This window comes from Protopterus annectens, chromosome 12.part0, assembly GCF_019279795.1.
Source record: "Protopterus annectens isolate FY-2018-M chromosome 12.part0, PAN1.0, whole genome shotgun sequence".
Classification (NCBI taxonomy): domain Eukaryota; kingdom Metazoa; phylum Chordata; order Ceratodontiformes; family Protopteridae; genus Protopterus; species Protopterus annectens.
The window spans coordinates 226,560,357-226,584,840 of NC_056746.1; the positions used below are offsets into that span (position 1 = coordinate 226,560,357).

General features: G+C 37.8%; 1 protein-coding gene across 1 annotated transcript in view; it reads left to right on the top strand.

The window, feature by feature from the left end:
- Positions 1–24,484, top strand: part of IFT140 (intraflagellar transport 140) — a 3,212,973-nt gene that overhangs the window by 1,450,135 nt on the left and 1,738,354 nt on the right. Inside the window, exon 19 of the mRNA XM_044089294.1 lies at positions 4,919–5,078. Within this exon, the coding sequence (XP_043945229.1) occupies positions 4,919–5,078 (160 nt within the window). The remainder of the gene's footprint in view (positions 1–4,918; positions 5,079–24,484) is intronic.

Genomic DNA, 24,484 nt, shown 5'->3' on the forward strand with positions numbered 1-24,484 from the left:
TCTTATCCTCTTTGTCAAGAAGCCCTCATAGTGTGGCAGTGAGTGATCTCTTCCAACCACAAAGCATATTCTAGGGAATTCCAATGTGATTGCAGACAAACTAAGCAGATGTATCCTCCAACCTCATAAGTGGTCTCCTCAATCCAGAAGTGGCAGAAAAGATCTTCTGTCAATGGGAGTCGACCTTCCTGTGATCTGTTTGCCTCTCCTTTAAACAAGTGCAGCAATTACTTTGCCCTGATTCCCCCATCCAGGGAAGTCACCAAGACATGCTGTCCTCCACAGTTGCCCCCCCCCCCCGGTCTCCTGTACACCTTTCACCCGACCTCGAATTCCAAAATTCCTGCAGAAAGCACTCAGTTTGAAGAGCACAGTAATCTTCATTGCCCCCCTTTGGCCTTGACAGATTTGGTTCCCCTTCCTTTGGTCTCATATTCTGGACCTGATTCCAGACCTTCTGTCCCAGCCCGAAGGACGTGTTCATCCACATATTTTGAACCTCAAGCTCACGACGTGGTTCCTCCAATTCCATTAGTTGCCAGGTGTCTAAATCTTTCCTTTCCAGTATGCCACATCCTCCTATCTTCTCATAAAGCTTCCACTCGTAAACTGTACTCTAGCAAATGGAAGAGATTTGCCATTTGGCCCCATGAAAAATATATTGATCCCTTTTTTGTGTCTATAGAGCATATTTTAGACTTTTTAGCCTCTCTTTTTAATGCTGAAGAATCCCCATCTACCATCTGACTACAGTTAGCTGCAATTTGCAATTTCCACAATGCTTTGGAAGAAAGTTCTTTAGCCTCTCATAGACTTTGTAAATTATTTTTAAGAGGCACACTTTTATTGAAATCTCCTTTCAAAAATCCGACACCACCTGGGGATCTAAACTTAGTGATATAGACCATAATACTTTCTCCCTTTGAACCCTCTGCAGAATGTAATCTGAATTTTTTTGTCTTGGAAGACATTGTTTTTGGTAGCTGTAACTTCTGCCAGGAAGATCTCAGAAATTCAGGCCTTGTTGTGTAAACGTCCTTATCTGATTTTCTACAGAGATAGTTTATTTACAAACAAACCACTCTTTCCTACCCAAGGTAGTCTCTGAGTCTAACATCAATCAAACTATTAATTTACTGGTTTTCTTTCGAAGCATTTCCAACAAAGACGAGTATTCCTTACATTTATTAGATGTTCACAGACAATTACGTTTCTGTCTTCACAGAACAAAAGACGTTCAAAAATCTGACAATTTATTTGTTTCCTTTTCCAGTGCAAAGTTTGGCAAGCTAGTCAGCAAGGTGACTCTGGCTAGATGGCTAAAGGACTGTATTTCATTTATCTATGATCAGAACAAAATAGCCTTGCCTAGGCCCGTGAAAGCCCATGCTACAAGATCTGTAGCCACTTCAGCAGTTTTCCAGTCTAGAGCTTCAGTGGATGATATATGTGCAGCGGCTACTTGGGCTTCTCCCCATACCTTTATTACTCATTACAATTTGGACTTGGTCTGTAGGGGAAGAGCATCCTTTAGTTTGATGGTGCTCGGGGAATATCCTTCCGAGTCCTCCCAAGATTTAAGATAGCTGGAGATTCTGTCCCATATGTCAAGGATAAAATTAAGATTTACAACATCAGATAAAGAAGTTATGTACTTTCCATATCCCCTCCATCCCCCGGCCTTTAAAGAATTTTTTGGTGGAACGGATTATATACCCTTAAATTATTGTGATCTTTCAAGCATAGCTGATATGGCTTCCCTTTGGGCTTTATCTATTATCTGTACATTTTCTGTAAACTTGATTTGAGATAATTGTGGGACTGGGATTGTGGGTAGAAGTGAAGCTCGAGAGTTTTTGGTTGGAGCAAGCTGTAGTGATGGCCAAGTTCATTCCGGTATCAGAACCGAACCCCGTATGTGTAGGCTAAATGAAGATGGACAACACAGATGGAACGTTATGGTACATACATAACTTCTTTTTTCCTCATATTTCTGTTGCATTAAACTCTTACCTTTTCACCTGAAACACCTTAACGTTATAGGATGCATCAGAAACATCTGACATTCTACAGCACTGACCTTATTTGTAGGGTAAAGTTTTATTTACATGTTGTAGTTACACTTAGTCCTGCAAGTTGCTAAAAATGAAGTACCACTTTGGATACTAGATGATTTTTTCAACCTTGTGGGCAGCCCATATCTACTCTGACTGCGTCTAACAGCTATACTCACCTTGGTGATCTTTGAGGTACTCCAGCCTCCTCCTGCACAGGTGCATGCTCTCTGTAATTGCTTCAGAGCTGAGGAGAAAGAAGTGGGAGGGATTTAGAAATCTACATGACAAATATTGGCATTTTGCATTTGCAGGTAATCTAGGGTTACTTACAGTGGTTGTTGCACTCTCACCTCAGCCTCCCATCAGCCCAGGAGGTTAGAATTGCATCTCCCTAAGTCACTGTAGTGGTGTCACCATCATTCCCCATTATAGGGGATTCCATTGGCATGTCAAGATGTTCCCGGGTTCTGCTTTATATTGAGGGCCTTCAATTTCTGGTATATGTCAGGGGTCCTGCCTTGCTTGTAGATTTGATACAGTAGGTGGAGGAATATTTTTGTTTCCCCAACACACCACTTTTGTACTTGGAATTCTGCATCAGTGTCTCCCCCAGTTGCCATAGTAATGTTTATAACAAGTTGCAGAAAAAAATGCTTGAAAATTCATGGCCACACAAGTTTTTCCATGTGCCTAGCCTGATGGGGGGGGGGGGGGTCAGCTCATGTGTATGCCCTTTAGTAGAAAAGGTCGGTATTCATTAGTTACTGCTAGCTGTATGTGTTTCTGAATCTTACAAGTTTGTGTGACCATGCATCATGAAAATTCATTTACCAGAATGCAGCAATGTTTACTGAAGTCTGACCTTTATCATTGATAGTTACAACAAAGAAAGTTGTGAGTTTCTATATAAGATTTATTGTTACAAGGTAAACTTAACAGTTCCATGTTGTGTATTAACATTTATTGATTTCTTTTTATAGCTAACTAGAAACCTTTAATAATTTTACTATTGTTCTACATTGTGTTCAGTTTTCCATCATTAGTAACTAGCAGTAGACTACTATCTTAACTTTCTTTAGAAGTCTTTATTTTCATATGTGGATAAAATACTATTGCATGTTAAAAGTAAACAAATGATAGATCATGTTTACTTTTACATCTTAAATTTCCTTTTATTTTGTTACATTTTCCTTTTTTTTACACATTTTTTGGGGAAGATATAGGTATTTACAGTAGACTTGTGGTTCATGCATTCCCTAACCTATTTACATTGTTTTCTCTGAATAAATGCATGGCTTACATTGCTTTGGTGTGTCTGTTTATCTACCACCAGTAGTCCTCCTTGTGGGGAATATGGCATGAAGAAACAAAGATAATTTGGAACAACAGTAGATATGTGAGGGAGACTTGTACCATCCTACTTCAGTACCTTGCCAATGAAAGTGTTGATTCCCTGAATGGAAGATACTATTCTTCTCTCAAATTCTGAGTGACAGATGACTCAATAAGGTTGGTAAAGCCAAAATGTAACATGTACTACTTCAGTGACCTCTCTGATAATATACCATTGAACTACACAAATTGTATTTGCCTGTTTTTTTTTTAGACATAAAATGTAGTTTTATCATCTAGCTTTTACTTCATCTTATGAAGGAAAACCCAAGATTCCTTCAGTAAATAAGGTAAGTAATTGGGATCCTTACAAAGGTAAGCGTCATGACAGTGAGACAGCATCTAGCAGCACTGCTTGTACTTTGTTCCTACCTTATTACCTGCTGCAATGAAATGTTTGGCTCCTAATGGGTCTTCATCTCATTGATATAGGTATCAGGAGCTAAGACTTAACAGAAACTGTCCAAGACAGTTAGAACAGTGGGTGTGTCTCTAGCTTTTATGTCTGCCTTATGATAGGAAATTTTAGGAACATATTAAATAATGTCTATTTACACATATAAATATGGTTTGCATCTGTGTGTATAAAAAATCAGTTTTCTGTAAATCTTTTGTAATATTACACTTTCATCATTCAAAGAATTGCTGAGCTAGTAAATAAAAAGTCTGAAAATATTTGAAAATAACTGTTGTATGAAATTATTTTCATTTTATATGTTTAGCTTGTAAGTCTAAAGTGCAGATTCCTAAAAATCTGTATGATTATTTTGTAAATTAAATGTAACACACTGGCACATGGTGTAAATAAGTTTACTGTCAAAATGTGGAAAATCAAAATAATTTTCCACCTTTTGATCGAACCAGTATGCCGAAATTGGTAGTAATGATTTACCAAAATTTCGTAAATGGTAACACAGAATTAACATTTGAACACTGGAAGTTCCAGTGTTGAAAGTCTGTGTTACTGGTAACGTTTTTGCAGTGGGGGACAAGACCCCATGCACCCCCACACCCCCTGCATATTATATATTCCATCTCCAAGAACGCACTACAGTGAGAAAAGGGTACATTTTCCAATCCGCACTGTAGTGCGACCTGTTATCAGAATGTCAAGTCTACATTAGCGAAGGCACACTACCATTCGCTAATGTGGAGTCAAACATTTTCCAGATTGGCATTATGAAAACTTGAAAACAGCCTTTCAACCTTCCCAGCTTCGCTTAAGTGCTGATCTAAATTTTGATAGTAAACCATATGTGTGTGTGTGTGTGTGTGTGTGTGTGTATATATATATATATATATATATATGTATGTATGTATGTATGTATATATGTGGCTCATATATGGTCCAAACAGCCTTTGTGTACTTGCAGATCATTATCGCTGCCTGTTTAAAGTAATTCTGATGATATTTGTCTAATAAAATGTAGAATTATTAACATTCTTCTCCTCACTCTTTTTTTGTAAAGGCACCATTTGGAAAGAGCTGAGCTGTTGGGTCACTATCCCATCTCTCACTTCTGGGATCCAGATGAATCAAGATTGTTTGCATGCGAGGTGGTAAAGGCACTGCTGGGTCCAAATAAGCAGTGCGTTCTTGATGACAGCAAGAGGGAAGGCAGCTCAGAGGTAATCTTAAAAAGGACTGATGAATTGCATAAGTGTTTTCATAAAACTGAAATATGTTATACATAGCAATATAGTTATTTAAAGTTGGAAAGTCATAACTGGAAATACCAGTCAGCACTAGTAGCATTTCTAGAGGAATGATGAATTGCTTTGGGAATTATTACCAGGCAAACTGGCCCTGAAGGTCAGAGCCTAGTTCTTACAGAAGCAACAGAAAAAATGTGAAAGTATAATGAACAATACCCAGAGATTTTGAAAGATGTAAAAAAAAAAAAAAAGAAACCTGGACATGGGAATGATTAAGAGATCTGATATGGTGCAATAGTTATGCAAAGGAGAAAGCCAAGCTATAAAAAATATAAAAAAGTCTCCAAAGGTATTTGAAGAGAAATACAGGCAAAGGCACCCAGATATAGAAACTTTTTAACAAGGGGAGATATAGCACAGAGGATTAGTAAGATAAAATTAAACAGATAGAAATTGATATTATGGAATACCTGTAAAGTTAAGGATTTAGTGTAGAAAATCGTACACAGCTAATGTCACAGCATGATGAGTACCTAAATTAAGAAGAAACTGTTGGAGCGGAAGACATCTGAAGAAGAAAGATGGACATGGGACAGAAAAAGAGATTTGATATGGTGCAATATTTATACAAAGATTAAAGCAAGCTAATCAATACAAAAATCAGCACCAAAGATATTTGAAGAGAACTACAGGAAAAGGCACCCTAATATGGAAAATTTCACAATTCAAAAAATAAGAAAGGAAAGAGAAAGTGGAAAAGAAGATTTGTAATGGAGAAATTAAAGAAATAGAAAGTGAAGTTAGAGATTGCATGCAAGTGAAGGATTTAGTATAGAAAGTCCAATAAAGGTAATGTCACAGCATGATAAAACAATGAGTCTCCAAACTATGGAGAAACAAATGGAATGGGAGGCATCTGATGACTTGCCACATGATGCTGTGGAGCCTTCAGCAGAAAACTGGTATAAAAGTTATGGTGGAGTTACACTGTAAGAGAAGGAGCAGGAAGCAGTGGCAACTCTGATCCAGACAATGTTGTGGAGTGATGAGCCAATGAGTTCCCATATGAAACAGCAGCTGATGTCACAGGATGTAGATGAAGAAAGATATACAACAGGAAGATGTTCTGAAACTTTCTGTAGAATGCCCACAAAAAACAGAGAGCAAAGAGTGCGTTCTCAGTTTAGAAGAAGATAACCTAAGTGAAGAGTTGCTTGATTTAATATAGATGGATAGGCATATCAAGATTGATGTAAGAAATAGCTTACAGAGAATAAAAAAGACCCAAAATATTAGAAGTCTGATAAAGCAAATTGACACGTTATTCAACAATAGTAACACACAATTTTATTTTGTCTATCTCACCTTCATTCTTGCTGGTTGGGATCGGAGCCGAGGATCGGCTCCGACTTGGCCATCTTCAATAGCTCGAGAGCTGTTTACTGGCTCAAAGCTACCCCTTATCCCATAATGCCTAGCGATAACTACCCAATTCTCGTTTGCCACTTCAGCTGCGAGGGTGTCGTTTTTCTGGTTCAGGCTCATATATTTAGCTTTTTGTGTAAACTTTCCTTCTAAATTTAAAGTTTTTCTAGTATTTTTTTCTATTTAGAATAGTTATACTTGTTGCTGTTATTTTTTCTTGTATCTCGCCCTTGTGTTAGAACTCGTTTAAGTTAGAGAGTTCTTCCCGCCCCTCCCCCATCCCTAAGTTAACCGTTTAACTTAGAGGCTCTCCTTTTTCTCTTTTTTTCTCTTATTGTTATTAAAAAAAAAATTATTGTAGTTAGCATAGTACTGGTGTGTTTGTCTAAGTTAGTACTGTTTTTTGCGTCAGTAGTTACTTCTTAGTCCTTTTTAGTACAGCATGTCTAAGGAAGCTAATGTTTCTGGTTTTAAGAAGTGTGACTCATGCTGTCAGAAAATGTCTCTGACAGATGGCCACACTAGTTGCGTCTACTGTTTAGGCGCTGTTCACCTGCAGGACTCTTGTTCTATTTGCCATGCTTTTAGTCCAAGAGTCCTGCAGGAGCGTAAGAACAAACTAATTCTTAGGGGTCTGTTAAAACCCCAGGATTCACCGGCAAAGAGTTCACAGCCAGTGAAATCCCCAAAGTCCACTAAGCCATCGGCTCCATCCTCGGAGCCGACTCCTATGCTGGATTTACCTTTCAAGTCGGTTACGGCTGGCACCGACAAGACAGTCTCCCCATCAGCTCCATCGGATGTTTTGCAGCCGTCGCGGAGTCACAAAAGGCTGAGGTCCCCTTCCTTAGAGTCGGTGCATTTGACTCCTCTTTCTCCATTGCTTCAAAGTGAGCATAGCCACCGGTCCTCTCACTCCTCTTGGTCGTCTAGGCTGTCGGATCACAATGTGGAGAGAGTAGTCAGTAGGTTGTTAGTCGCAGACACTAACTAAATTATTGTCCAGCCCCTCAACAGGTATCGGCTCCATCCACTTCAGTTGATATTCCTCCTCCGACTCCAATGAGTTCGGAGCCGGAGTTTGTTGGGGTTTGGGTAGTGGAACCATTGGCTCCGATCACCATATCCTCTTCGGTTCTGACCTTGGCTCCGATTACATCGATACTTCCTTCAGTCGAGGGATCTGGTCACCAGAGCTTCCTCGTCATCTCTGAGACCCTTGTCCGACCCCATTTTCCCTCTCGGAGCTTCGGCGCAGGTGAGCTCGGCTCCAACATCGGCCTCGGAGCCGCTCCCCTCAACGCGGAGAAAGATTCCTGTTTCCTCAGATCTTTCTCTTCCTCGAGATGGGGACACCTTTGAGGTTATGCGGAGCATGCTGTCCCCTGAGTCAGCTCCACCACCGGCTCCACCGACTCAGTTCCCTATAGTGTCTGTGCCAACCTCTGCTCCTCTTCCAGACCCTAAGTGTATGGAACCGATGGTCCAGGACACCCCATTGGGTGTTTCCTCTTCTTCTGAGGCCTCCACTGATCTCTCAGAGGAGCCCCCTCGGAAGAAGAAGTGCAAGAGGAAGCACATTGACTCCCCGGAGTCTGTCACTTCTGATTCGGACTTAGATGATTCGGAATGATCCCCGAGATCCCCCTCTGAAGATATTTAGTTCACGGACATCCTTGAAATGCTTAGGCAGAGGGGGAACTGGACTCCCCTAGCCCCTACCGAGGATGAGTCCGTATTCCTGGATGCTTTTGGTTTCCGACAGTCCACCTCCTGGGTTTCTCCACCTTTCGATCCACTCATGTCTGTAGTGACTCAAAAGGCTTGGTCAGCTCCGGACACAGTGGAGCAAACTCCGAGGAGACCAAATAAGTTCATTACAGCCCCCCAGGATAAGCAGTTTCTTTCTAAGGGTGTGCCCGTTGATGCCATGGTTGTAGCAGCCACCACCAAAAAAGAGATGGCAGAGACCTCTTCATGTGTTCATCCTCCTAACAAGGAGTCTAGGATGATGGACAGATACGGAAAGCGAATGTTTGCTTCAGCAACCTTCTCCATGAGGTCCCTGAACTACTTGTGTCACTTTACTCGTCTTCAGAGGGATCTCCTAAAAGAGCTAGGAGATACCCTTCAAGATCCTACAGCTGAGGGAGTTCAAGCCAAAGTAACTTCCCAGCTAGCGACTCTTGATTCCGTAGTCAACTCCTCCATGAAGCTCATTTCCTATGCCGCCGATGGAGCAAGTAGAGCCGCGGGCACTGCTGTGGCCCTCAGGAGGCATGCTTGGATGTGGCTGTGTAATTTTGCGGAACCCTTTCAAGCGTCCTTCACCAACACCCCCTTTGATGGCTCCTTTCTCGTTGGGCCACAGTTGAAAGACACTTTGACTAGGTGTGAGCAAGAAGGCAAGACTCTCTCTGCCGTGGGAGTTCATTTTTCCACTCCCTCAAGACCCTTCCCCAAGGGTCAGAAGAGTGGGAAGATGTGGCTCCGCAAATCTCAGGGTGCCTTGTCTGACACACGTAGTGAATTTTCCACCAGAGGCAGAGGGGGAAACAATAATAATAGATGCCGCCCTCATGGCAGAGGGGGTCCGCAGAACCAGGACAACAGAGAATCCTTCTCTGACAAGCCCTTCCAGCATCCCTGAAGGGTTGCCCGGCTGCTCACCTCTGGAGGCAATTGGGGGAAGACTTTTGCTGTACCCAAAAGCCTGGCAAAATTTAACAAGAGACAGATGGGTACTGTCCATTATATCCGGAGGTTACAAAATTCAATTCCATCAAACCCCCTTACAGTCAAAGAAGGGCCCTTCCAGATGTTCCACCCAATCTGAGGGAGCAAGCACTTATAGAAGTTTCAAAACTGCTAAGGAAAAGAGCCATCCAAGAGGTCCCCGCAGACCAGCTCATATCCGGAATTTACTCAAGGCTCTTTTTAGTACCAAAAAAGACAGGGGAGTGGAGACCCATTCTGGATCTCAGCCGATTAAACAGATCTGTACAAAGAACAAAGTTTCGGATGGTCATGCTACAGTCCATTCTACCCTTTCTGGGTCAGGACAATTGGATGTGCTCAATATATCTTCAGGATGCGTACTACCATATCAAGATGGACAGACGTTCCAGGAGATTACTTCACTTTTGGGTGGGGGCCAGTCATTACCAGTCCAGAGCTCTGCCCTTTGGTCTCACCACAGCCCCCACCCAGGGTGTTCACCAAATGTATGGCAGTGGTCACGGCTCACCTGAGACGTCAAGGATTCCAGGTGTTTCCATATCTAGACGACTGACTCCTCACTGCTACCACCAGGCATCAACTCCTACAAGCACGGGATTACACAATCGCTTTTTGCACCCAGCTAGGTATTACCATAAATTTCAAAAAATCTGCCTTGTTGCCCTCTGTCTATCACGTACATAGGAGCAGAATTAAACACAAAGGAAATGTTTGCAAGGTTACCACTGGAAAGAGTGTCTACTTTTTGTCAACAAGTGCAAGTTCTAATGCAGAGCAAGAAGATTCAAGTCAGATATGTCCTTCAAACTCTAGGCTCCATGGCAGCTGCCATCCTCCTTCTTCCATTGGCGCGTTTCCATATGAGGATTCTTCAGTGGCTTCTTTTCACACAGTGGTCTTTCCAAGAGCTACCCATGTCTCACATGATCATGATTACAGAAGCATGCAGCAGGCACCTTTACTGGTGGATGGTCTCCTCACTAGTGACTCAGGGCAGACCCTTCATTCAGCCCCCTCCGGTAGCCACAGTGACCACAGATGTCTCCTTGATAGGGTGGGTGGGCATTATCTGGACAGGACAGTCCAAGGCACTTGGCGACCTCACGAGTACCATATGCACATAAATGTCCTAGAAATGAGAGCCATGCTCCTAGCGTTGCAAGCTCTTCAAGACTCTCTTCCTTCCGGGACCATTGCAATCCAAACAGTCAATATGTCAGTAGTGTAGTACATCAACAAACAGGGTGGGACCAAATCTTACCCCTTGTGTCGAGAAGCACTCAGACTGTGGCAGTGGGCGATTTCCTCCCAATGTTTTCTAATTACAATGCACATCCGTGGGAGATCCAACGCCCTAGCGGACAGGCTCAGCAGAGCTATCCTCATGCCTCACGAGTGGTCTCTGAATCAGGAAGTTGCGGACCTGATCTTCCGCAAATGGGGACAGCCTTGCTACGATATTTTTGCCACCCCATTCAACAGCAAATGCAGCAACTACTTCTCCCTCCTTCCGCTTCCAGGTCACCTACCCAGGGATGCTCTAGTCAACGATTGGCCTCAGGGACTCCTTTGTGCATTTCCTCCCTTTCCCCTTATACCAAGACTCATACAGAAAGCAAAGTCTTTGGGTTGCAAAATGATCCTCATTGCCCGCTACTGGCCTCGACAGATGTGGTTTCCGTTCCTACACCTCTGTCTTCTCGATCAGCCCTGGACTCTGGACCCGATTCCAGATCTACTGGTTCATCAATCAGGTGGGTTGAATCAGTCCCTTCAGACTCTCCAGCTCACAGCTTGGTTGCTCCACTTCCAGCCCTAGCCATGCTCCCTAGCATTTCCCCAACAGTCCGTGAGATTATTGTTTCCTCACACAAGTCCACCACCAGGACTATTTAGGCTAGCAAATGGAAACGTTTTTCTTATTGGGTTGAGTCTAGGAATGTGGATCCCTTCTCAGCCCCAGTCCATGAGATCCTAGAGTTCATAGCAGAACTGTTTCACTCTGGAGCCGCTTCCACTACCATTTGGGTGCAATTAACAGCCATTTCTAATTTTCACATCGGGTTACAGAATTCAAGCATCATGTCTCACAAGCTCTGTAAACCCTTTTTGAGAGGGACATCTCTTCTTAGACCTCCAGTGAGAGACTCCCCACCTCCCTGGGACCTTAATGTAGTCCTAGCATCCTTAATTTTGCCTCCTTTTGAACCAGCAGCATTATGCTCCATCAAATTTCTCTCCTGGAAAACACTCTTTCTGGTTGCTATTACTTCAGCCAGATGAGTCTCAGAACTACAGGCACTATGTGTCCGTACCCCTTATCTGTTTTTTCATAGGGATAGAGTTTCTCTGAGGACAAATCCTTTGTTTCTTCCCAAAGTCTGCTCTGAACATAATTTAAATCGATCTATAGATCTCCCCGTTTTCTTCCCCATTCATAGCAACAAGGCAGAGTACAAACTTCGCCAATTGGACGTGCACAGGCAATTGCGTTTTTACCTTCATAGAACTAAAGAAATAAGAAAATCAGACCAATTGTTTCTGTCTTATGCCTTAAACAAGCAAGGTCTCCCAGGTTCCAAGGTTACTTTATCTAGATGGCTATCCCATACTATTTCATTTATTTATCAGTTATGGGATAAGGAATTACCATCTAAACTGAAAGGTCATTCTACTAGGGCATTAGCCACCTCTGTAGCTTTCCAGTCTAGGTTGTCCGTGGATTCCATATGTGCAGCTGCTACGTGGGCAAATCCTCATACCTTTATTTCTCATTACAAGATGGATATGGTCTCCCGGAGCAGAGCTGATTTTGGTTCCACTAATTTGAAGAGTCTATTCCACTGAGCCACCCAGGATTTTAGGTGCTAGGGACGCTGTCCCAACCAGCAAGAATGAAGGCGAGATAGACAACTTAACATAAAGAAGTTATGTACCTACCACAACGTTACATGTTAGTTGTCTTCATCTCGCCTTTTTTCTTGCGTCCCGCCCTCTGTCCCCCTGTCCTAGTGGATCGAGAGGAGTCCCTTTTCACTGGCTGAGTATTCTTTGTTTCCCTCTATTGATTTAGAGGATATGGGAGGTATAAGTCAACCAGTTCTTTTGACTGGTTTATTCTCGTTATGTCTGGAGTTAGCTATTTCAAATGAGATCTGGGTAGCTATCGCTAGACATTATGGGATAAGGGGTAGCCTCGAGCCAGTCAACAGCTCTCAAGCTATTGAAGATGGCCAAGTTGGAGCCGAGGATCGGCTCCGATCCCAACCAGCAAGAAAAAGGCGAGATGAAGACAACTAACATGGAACGTTATGGTAGGTACATAACTTCTTTTTCATGTGACATAACAGAAGTAAACTGGATACATTACTGTGCAGCTAAATTAATAAGAGATAAAAGCTTAGCACAAAAGCACAGAGCAGGAAGGGAAAGTAAGGGAAGAAATAAAATGCCATCGTGGAAGCACTGAATAGGGAAAACTATAAAGCAATTAAGAAAAGAAGTGTCACAGTTAGAAGAATATAGAAGAGGGAACAGATAGACAAACATACTTACATGTGGTAAAAGCAACACACAATATCAGAACACACCAGGATCTATCATACACCATTGCAAACAAACTAAATATATCGGGACAGGCCGAACTACTTAGAAGAAATGCAGATAAATATAAAGGAAAAGTACAAAATGAACAATTTATTAATGACCCAAAAACAAGAACTGGGAAATAAATAAAAATGAATAGAAACACTACCAAAAAAAAGAAATAGACACATTTTGGAGAGATATGTATGAAAACCTTACAGAATATAACAAAGATGCTGCATGGATAGAAAAATCAAAATAAACAGTAAGGAGTTCTAATGTACAGGATACAAAATGGGATGAAGTAACTGCCACAGAAATTGAACCAAAATTAAGAAAAACTCCTAAATGGAAAATCCCAGACCCAGATGCAGTACCTGACTTCTGGCTAAAAGTATTAATGCCTTTATACACAGATTTAGCCCTGAGTAAGAATTAATTATAAATGTATCACAAACAGACACCAACCTGGTTAACAGCAGGAAAAAATGATACTCCTCCTAAAGCATGAACCAGTAAGCTATCCTGAAAACTATAAAACAATAACTTCTTTTCTGACAAAGTGTAAACTATATACTGGAATTGATGCAAATAATGTGCATAATCATTTAGAGAAAAAAATTCAACCATGGCAATAGAACAAAAGGATAACCGAAGGAAATCGTATGGGGCAAAGTACCATTTTTTCTAAGTAAAGCCTTAGCAGGGAATTTTATATATATATATATATATATATATATATATATATATATATATATATATATATATAGGCAAAGAATCAAAGTATGGCATGAATAGATTACAAAATAGCATTTGATAGCATCCCACATTCAGGGATAAAGGAGTGCTTATAAGGATGTATTAAGATGCATCCTACAGTGATCAATTACATTACAATTACAGTGGCAAAAAGAGAGACAGATGTAAAGTCTTCCAGTCTGAGTTATAGCTAGGGTCTATTCAATTTAGAATAGTTTTAAAAACTACTAATTTGAAATATTTATTTAAATCCAGAAAATTAATACCACCTGAGTCCCATGATTTACTATGACGTTGAAAAGCTATTTTCTGTTTCTTTAGAAACTAAAGGCATTTTAACATTGTGGTGTTAATTTATTTTATATGTTTTTTGTCTGGAGGAAGAGCTAAAGCCTGTATTATATATAATATTTTCTGGGGAAAAAATATTTTTTGCAATCTATTTTCAAAGGAAATTATCATTTTATTTCATTTGATAGTTAATTCTGTAATGGTGTCTGGGATTCTTTTTATAGTTCATGTCTTTAGTGTCCTCTAAAGTATACATAGTTACACCTAAATATTTTATCGTTGTAGTCTGTTCAACAGTAATATTATTTTTATGCAGTTGTGATATTCTGTTTTATTTAAATGTAATGATTGTGACATTGAGTTATTAATTTTTAATCTTGAGTATGCTTGAAATTTATTAATAATGAGTATTACTTTGTTTATTGTTACTTGTGAATTTGAAAGAGTCAATAGAATATCGTTGACAAACCATATGAATTGTAGTTATATGATGCTTGTATACCTTTTAGTCTGGATTTGTTTTGAATAGAGACCTTATTAATTATATAGCTAAGGCAAACAATACAGGAGGTAAGGGACAACCCTATTCCCCTAGTCAATGAGATATATTCAGAAGTAAAAGAACATAATTTAACATGAGCTTTATTATTGTTATATAGATTTTTAAGAGAAAAATAATTTGTGTAGGAAAGTTAAGTATCTCAAGTGTTTTAAATAAATAATTCCAATGTAAGAAGTCAGAGGCCTTCTAAGTATATAAACTCAAAAATATAGCTTCTTATTTTCTGTTATTAAGGATGTCTGTAAGAGTTGCAGTTTTTTGATATGATCATATGTTTGTCTCTTATGTGTAAAACCAGTTTGATGTGGATTAATTACTTGAGATAAGGCTTCTTTTAGTCTAAGATTCAAGATTAACATAAAACATTTATAATCATTATTTATGAATGAGGTAGGTCTATATGGGGAGCATAATTGAGAATTCTTGTTTTTTTTTATACTGGTGTAATTAATGAATATTCCCAAGATGGGTGAATAATTTATTTGTTTTTAATTTCAAAGAGAGTGTTATGTAAAAAAATTATAATAGAGGGTGAAAATAGCTTACATATTTCAGATATTATTCCATTAGTACCAGGTGCATTATTAGGTTTAAATTGTTGGATTTTATTTTTGAGTTCTTTGTAAGTAATCTGTTTAAGCAAATAATTTTCTGTTGTAGGTGTAATCTTTACCAGATGTGGGAGGACTATACTTGGATTTAAATTCAATTCTATATGACCCAATTCCAGATTTAAAGATGTATAATATTGTCTGAAAGTGTCTAAAATATCTCTAATTTCAGTATATGTTTTATCTTTATTTTTTATCTCAGTGACTTTATTAGTTTTAGATTGAATCTCAACTCTTCTATATAAGATATACGTATTTTTCATTGGCATGGCAGATGAGGCCACTTACAATTTTTCTACTACTAATGCTGTTGTACTTGAAAGAATTTCAGATTACCTTTTGTTTAAATTTTCAGCCGTAACTATTATGGATCTATATTAAATTAACAAAAGCTGGTAACAGTGAATACATCTTACCCGACACATAAAAAGCAAAATCTACAAACCACTAATGGCCATGTCCACACATTTTTTCCTCAGGAAAAAATTCACATGGCCTTGCAAAAAACATAAACTTTAAAACACTAATCAAGTGGGGAGGGCTTCACCCCTCACACCCCCCAATGTGGGGGGCTGTGCCCCTACCTCCTAACTAAATATACCAACTCCAAGATTGCTCTACATTGAAGAAAAGGGCAATTCCCGACAATGGCCAACTGAATTTTTCCCAGAGGAAAAAAAATTGTGGACGTGGTCATTCGCAGTTTGCAGAGTTCGATGTTTGTGTGTCTGGTAAGACGTATTTGCTTTTACCAGCATTCGTCAATTTAATATAGACCTACTATTATAGATTGTAATTACTTTTATAATTTGCTTTAGCTTTATGTAATTCATTTTGTAATCTCTCTAGTTCAGATTCCCATTCTATTGACTTGTGGTTGTACCAAGTAGTAATTTGCCCTATATGTATGCTTTAAGTGAATCCCAAATTATAATTATATTTGGTTCCTCTGTGTAGTTTGTTTGAATTAAAATTCTACTTCAGAAATTAGTTAGGGCTTATAATCTTTAATTTGGTTATGTACGCTGGTATTCTGGATACAGATGGAAGTTTCTTGTATATTGTTTCAAGTTTTAAGATAACATTATGGTCAGATATTGGACAGGGTATAATATTAAACTCTAATATTTTTGTTGTTGCATCTTGTCAGTTCTAGTCTCTGTGCCACTGTCAAATAAATAATGAGAAAATTTTAATAATTTATGGTCTTTTAAGGAGAATGTATCCTTTAACTTTAAAATCTCTATCCAGGTTTTGAGAGCTTTAGCTGTGGGAGTCGGTCGTCATTTTCCTTTAGCAGTCTCTGTGTTTAATATAATATTAAATTCTCCACCTATTATTAAGTTACTATTGCCATTATCAAGAATAATAGCGAAATATTTTGGCTTAATTTAAACTCATTCCAGGACACCAATAGCAATTAACTAGAGTCCGCATTCTGTTATTATATTTTGTTGTTAAAAGATTAGTCCATCTTTATTGTCATATTTATATAATATTTCAGGAGATGATACATTTTCTTTCTGTAATGTCATAACACATCATCTTGTTTTGAAAGTAGATTGAAATAATATTACATAATCAATGTCTTTCTAAGTTTAATAGGAGTTTCATGAAGAAATATAATTTGTGCCTTATTTATATTTAAAAGTTGGATCAAACTTGATCTTTCCCTTGAATTGCTTAGTCCATTAAGATTTAGCAAGGGTAGTGTTAAATCCAAAGGAGAATTAATAAAAAATAAAAGTTATTGTGCTTGTTATTAACCTTAAAGAATAAGCATTGTAATATGATACCTCCATACATTTTTTTGAGTAGTAAAGAATATTTTTTCAGGCATTTTATTATTTAATATTATTTAAATGTTGATAAATGAGATTCATTTGACTAACTATATACATGGAATTGTTGAAATTGCCACCTTAGTAATATAAGAATTATCTAGATGTCCTTTACACTCTGACCTGCCAAAAGGATTTAAATGTAGTTAAGAAATTTTAGTATAGTTAGAGCTCTGCAATATGTATTTGATATTTTAGAGCTTAACCATTTTTATATTTGTGTGGAATGTATCCTTTTCCCCACTGTAGTGCGATCTTGGAGTTAGTATATTTAAGTAGGGGGTTATGGGGTGCAGGGGGGCTAGCCCCTTGCATAAATGTGATTTAGTGTTTTGTTTTTTATTTTTTTAATTTTTTGTGTTTTTCTTTTTTCGTTATTTTGTGTTTCATGAAAGTGCATTTTCGACAAAATGCACTTTCGCGAAACTGAGTTTGATAGTTTACATTTCGATGAAACGTAATTGTGATGGATCAACATAGATCCATATATATATATATATATATATATATATATATATATATATATATATATATATATATATACATATATACACACACACACACACACACACACATATACCCCACACCCATTTATTTACAGCTATCAAACAACGCACATATTTTCCATTGCTTTTTATTTGTCAGATTATCTGATGTCTCATTTTATTTTTACTCTATTGTACTTCTCCTAAAGTGTAAACATATTATAGCAAAGGTGAATAAATTATACCTGCTTAGAATATTAGTGTGTTCACCATATATCTTAACATAAAAACTATTAATATATAAACTTAAATTACAGCAAACTATATATTTTTCTTGTTTCTCTTCCTTCTCCTCTCTTCTATTTTCATATCCTGAATATGTTTTCCTCTTTTCCTTTCCCTTCTTTTCTTGTGTATGTAATGAGGTCTACTGTTTGTTCTGTACTAATATATAACTGTCAATTTTTTTTGTGATTAGCTGCTTTTATATAAATTATTAGTAATTATTAATGTATGTCAAAAATAGAACCAGCTGTCCTACTTTTACATTACTCATTGAAGAATATTCATGTTAACGCATGTATATAATTCAATAAATTTTCTTAAAGTAATTGTTATACTTGTATACATTACTTTGTACCAAACAATACTGACAACAATTTTCAGTCTTAGACTTTTGTATATCTTTAAGAAAGAGTATAATTTCTCTTTTAAACTTTTGTGTTTAACTTATTAGTTTAACCTTAGATAAATGTTTGAGAAAAACCTCAAGATATTTTATAAAATAACAGTTCTATAGGGCCATAGCTGGCTTTAGGCACCAGTGAACCCTGCGGTCGCTGGGGGGCCCCCAACCACAGCAATTTATCTGAAAATTGATATTTTATATCATGTCTGTCAAACCAACAAAAGCTAGTACAGCAGTCCTATATACTTACTAAACCAGATGGGTGGTAATAATAACTCTTATTTATATCTCCTTTAAAATTCAGAGATATTCTGGCTACAGTAATAGTGTTTTATCAAGTAACAGGCTTCACAATTCCATTAATTATTTTACCACTGACATTGTGCCCCTAGCTTAGTTAAATCCTGCTGGTGGACACTGTCTCCACTAAAATTAGCAACATAGCCCGCTTTAGGTACTTGCAATACCCGTGGCTGAAGGGCCCCCCTTAATCATCCTTGACTGTGGAAAGGACCCCACAAAAGCTGCTTCTGGTTGTGGAAAAATGAGGAGAAAAATATACCGATTTCCTGATCATGCAATTTTTCTTTAACAGGGCTGTGATATGACCCTTTCAGGATACTGCTGCTAATTATGAGAAGAGTAAGCACTAGACAGATCAGCAAGCAGCCAAGAGTGACTGATCTCAGTGCACACCTTGGATTTTGAAGAGATGAAGCTTCCAATCTTTAAGAATGGTTTTCTCTTTAAGGGAGTTTTATAAATACTGGCAGAACATAAGATACTATAAAATTCAAGTTTGTTGCTAAACAGTTCTGTGCAATGCCAAAAATAATTGCAGAATAAAGGCTCAGAATCAGGAAAATGCTTTAAGTATTACTCTAATTCACTTAAAAAGTTAATAACACCTTTTGCATCAGCATGCATTTTTTGGACAGTAAGAAGTGTAAAACTCTGATGTCTGAATTTATTGACTGAAATCCTGAATAATTTACCAGCAAATCAAACTTTTTTATGAAAAGAGCAAAATTTTGAGGCAAAATCAGGAAAGGTCTCTGAAATCAGGCAAAGCGACAGGTATGCATTACTCCTCAACACAGCCAGCCTTAGGCATAGGCCAACTAGGGCGCTGCTCTAGCAGGGGCGCTTTTCCAGTATTTATTTGGTGTAGGTAGATAAGGGTGGGGGCACTGGGTGGTGTAGGGGGTTCTGTGTGTGTGTGTGTGTGTGTGTGTGTGTGTGTGTGTGTGTGTAAAAAATATCACTGATTTATATCTGTGCACACACACACACATACATTATTCTTCTGGGTATCAGTAAAAATGCAGCTAACAAGTAATTATATTTCAAAAGTAAGGCATAAAATATATCACAGAACATTCAGACACTTAGCTCTAATACAGACTGTATAAATGAATAAAATGAGGAGGAAAAAATGTAGTAACTTTCTGATAAAACTCTTTAACCTGAACAAAGTTGTGATAAGATCCTTTTAGGATAAAGTTGATAATGGCCTCTTCTCTTAACCCATCTTTTAGGATAAAGTTGTTAATGGCCTCTTCTCTTAACCACACCCATTCAAAAACAAGCCCTGTTGACATGTGTTAACAGGGTGGTCATTATAAGTTGTGTTTGGGCTGGGAACAGTGTCTTCATTTTTTCTTTTACTTTTCTCACAGACTTCAGAGGTGTACAAAGAAGGTTACTATATCTTGAGTAGGGGCAGTGTACTATCTAGGAGCAATACAGTGGAATACATTACTGTAATCATTATGCAGTCTAACACCAGAGGGCTACCAGATAGGACTTGTTGTATCCTCAACAATTGTCTTGTTAGTTTATTATGAGCTACTATTTTGTCATCTTTGAACATTAAGCCTTGGTCACAACTTTAGGTCTTTTCTTACTCATGATTTATGTTTAGACCACTGTTGGATTAAAAGGTTGGGCTGATAGCACCTACTTAATTGAGATATTTCTTACACTATTATTCCTCTGTCTTGGACATGAAAGATGTGTTGAAAGTATGTAAGGAAAGCTAAAGAACACATTACTGAATTTTTTTTTCTTAATAATTTTCTCTGTTCAGCATCACTGGATTCTTTAAAATGCACATTAGAGCACATAGAAGGTCATGGCTTCTTGAAAAAGCTGAAAAGTAAGGCAAATTGTGAGTAAATGAAGAAAAAAGTTATGTGCATGCTATGGTGAGCCCATGATGTGGGGAAAATGGAGGGAGCACTGAAGGATGTTTGTGTGTGGGGGTGCTGAAACAGAGGGCAGTGCCTAGGGTGCAATTTCAGTTAATTCCAACCCTGTCCATGAAGTTATTGTAATGTATCATTGTTGCAGCTAAATGCCGTAACTGTGAATGCCCCTTTGTGAGATGAGCCAACATAGTGTGGTACTGGTACATAAGCCTGTTGTAATGTAAAAGTATTGTAGCTACAGGTCATTCTGTGTGTACTACTGCTAAACATTTGCAGCATGAACTAAAAGGTTGCTTAGGAGGGATGGCAAGTGACAGGGTAATACTTAGACTGAAAATGCCTATGGGGCCCCCAACTTGACACTTGCTGGGGGTCTCCAAAATGCTAACACCGGCCCTGTGTAGGGCTTTCTTTTATATCAAAAAAGTTAAATTCCTTTTTACATGCTCGCTCCACCCTTCTATAAGAATCCAAGACATCAAGAGAACTAAACATCAACATATAAACAGTAAGAAACTCAAACTCTCTCCTCCTTTGCCCACTATGTACCCCTCCCAACTGTCCCATTACCACACAGAATATCAACTAAATCCCAAAACAAAGCATAAACCATTCCTCAGTGCAGCAGCACATCACACTTCAAACAAGTTCAAAGTAAGTTGCTCTTCATCTCCGACAGTTACAATGCTATGGTCAAGAATTAAGCAGTCAGTCTTCGAGAGAAAACCAAACCTCTAGGCACAAGCCAAAAGTAGTAAGAAAAAATGCAGAGGAATACTTAAGTGTATAAAAAATCAGAAGAAGCAGATAAAAAAAACATAATTGCTTCATACATATGTAGCCATGCTCCACAGCCGCACATCAAATTCAACTGATCCCTGAACACACCTCATTCAAACCACTTCACATCCATTGTTCACAACCATAATCAGACTCAGCAACACAATAATAAATGGGAAAGTATCTCTAAGAGCAAAGCATCACATCATTATCTGGACTTTAAATGCAGGTTTCTGCCTTCATAACAGGGATATGCTCAGGAACCATTACCACTTAAGCCTGAATAAAAGTTCAAAAAATATTTCAGAAGTATATTAAGAAAATACTACAACAGTTCTGCAGTTTACTGTATTGTACCAAGAAGCCTGAGCCTTGCCATTTATGTATTACCCTGCCTCTTGACAGGAGACCAGGACATTAAGCCATTTAGGAAGCTGTACATGAACAGTGGAGAAATATGGACAACCTCTGCTTTCTTTTAATACAGACTTATTCCATTTACCCTGTCACTATACTAACTACTACCTAAGCCCCAAATAACTGCAGAGATTATCCTTCAGAGCACCAACAGATCTCATTTTAACAAATTTAAAGGAAAAGCATGCTCCATCCCTAGGAAAATCTGTGCCATGTTCACTTGCAAATCAGCCAGTCACTGAAAAGCAGTCTAATCTTTAGGCATGAACCAAAGATGGAAAGGAGGAGAGCATAGAAAGTTCAAGTATGGGAAGAGAGATGACAGGAAACAAAAGAAAAAAAAAACAATCATTTTGTGTGTGTGTGTTTTTATATATATATATATATATATATATATATATATATATATATATATATATATATAATCATGCATCACAGTATCCTCTCTCACATCTAAAATGTGTTTATTTGCCAAACTTATCTCTTTCAAATCATTCCAAGTATAACTTTTGTAACCAGAATTAAACACAGTATTATGTTAGTAAAAGAGAAAGCATTTTAATAAGTAAAGTATTATATTAATACTTCCATTTCGAGTATAAGAGTTTCATTTTACCTTTTTATTTTAGAAGAAATATGTTTAAGTGGTAGTGTTAGTTATAAACATTTTTATTATATATGAAATCATTTATATTACTTTTGTATGACAGAAGTATTAGAATTTAAACAATAAATTAGCAAGAACAAGTAATCTATATTTAGTTTAAAAGATGTTACTTTTTAAGTGACTGTATAGAAGAATACAATACATGTCCCTGAAATTCAGTCAGAGAGGTTTATATTTTCAGTTCAGTTTATCTGCTAAGTTCCTTTTTTTTAAGTCAGTCCATCCCCTCTGTAGTGGATATCACATTGTTAATCTTCACAAAGGAAGTTGCTTCTTCAGTAGAATTGAATATTCTAGATCCAGTAGATAAGCGTATTCTTATTCTTGCAGAGAAAATTATTTACGATGTAATTCCATTTTGCTTAAGAAGCTGTACTAATGGGCAGCATTTCTTTCTTTCTTCCATGTTTTTTATTGAAGAATCATTGTTGAGTACTGTGCTGTCCAGATTTCATAGGAGATTTGTCCCACACTGCTTTAAGAACAAGTTCCTTATGTAAAAATAAAGACATTTTACACTTGTAGATCTTGGTGGAGATTAAGCAGAGGGTATAGATTTACCTATGGCTCTCTGAGCTTTATCTGTACCATACAACATTCCTTCTTGTACGTTTAACAATCCAGGTATCCAAGTAGTTCAAAAAGCAATTGTGTCTTTTCCATTTTTTTAAATGAGAAAGATCACCAATGGGTTCCCTCTGTTTTTTTTTCAGGTAAACCAAATATTCTTGTTACATCTCCTTTCCCTGCTTTCATGGTCGTCTAATTTATTGATTAACCATGGTGTTTTGTTTTAGTAGATATTCAATTTGTTTCTTTTTCCTTTAGTCATCCTTCTGCATCATTTAAAGCATTTTCCATATCAGTAATTTTAGTGTAATGCTGTTGTATCATTTCTTTGAGAAGGTCTATTTGTTTTACACTGTTTTCTGCAATGCTTTCTAAGTTTTCCTGGAGTCCATATATTTTTGATGATAATTTCTCAACAGTAGAAATTATTTGTAGTATGTCCTTTAGTGAGGTGTTAGCATGGGGATAGTTAGAAGTAACAATCTGCTAAGGCTTCAAAGTATTTTGACAGGAAGATTTTTGAATAACTTCACGAAATTTGATAGTGGCGTACTCTGTGTTTATAAGATTTTCTGTGAAGAATTTTTTCTTTTATGATTATTTTTTTCATGAGAAAGTGTAAAGTTACTACAGAGCTCAGAGAAAGTCCTGCTTTTACTCACCTCTCACTCAGCCATCCAGGCTGCCCATTGCATTTCCTGTTCTAACTACACCGTTTTGGTGCGATTGACTAGCCCCAAAAGGTATTACATCAATTGGGCAGAAAAACAAGAAAAATGCTTCATGCTTATCAAATAATATATAAAGATCAGTGTATACCAAGATTATGTATTCTTCTGTCTGAAGGAGGTGTGGGCCTCCTCAAAACTGATTACCTGCATAGATTTGCATTTGTGGGACTGCATACATCTGCTGACCTCATCAGATCCAGACATAGTGAAAATGTTAAAATACGAGGAAGGGCAGTTAAGACGAACTCTCTGCTTAGTTTAGCAGAAGCATTCCAATGTCAAGTGGGAATAGAAATCAAACCAGAAGCAGACAAAAATCAGACAGCTACTGAATGTGCCAAAAAAAAAATATATATATATATATATGCATACACACACACACACACACATATATATATATATATATATATATATATATATATATATATATATATATATATATATATTTATTTAAAAGCAGAAGGATCGGATGAGAAAAAAATATGGAAAAGCCATAAATATAGTTGCAAGGATATATATTTTTTGGAACAACCTTGTATTGATCAGAATTTAACATTGGAATAGTTAAGGAGAGGTGAGTTGAAACTGAACTGTTGGCAATGGGGATTGGGAGGTTGGCCTAATGGTTAAGGTGTTTGCCTTACAAACACAAGGTACAGGGTTTGAGTCTCACAAGGGATAATTGGCTAGGCTTAAAATGGCTCGCAAGGGCAGTTAGCTTAGTAGTAATCTATGAACCTATGAAAGGGAATAACTGCAGCCCAAGATAGACTACATACACATTGGTTTACAAAGTCCATTGAACATGTGTGAGAAACAGACAAATGCAGGTTCTATAAAAATGAGTTGGAAACAGTGATACACACTTGTCAGAGGACCTGTACACTGAAAGGCACAATAATGTGGTAAGACTGTTGCAGTGGGGATTGTGCAGCACTGTTGTGTAGAAGTAGCTGAAAAATATTGAAAACATAAACCACAAAGCATTATAGAGAATGATAAAGTGTATATCGCATGA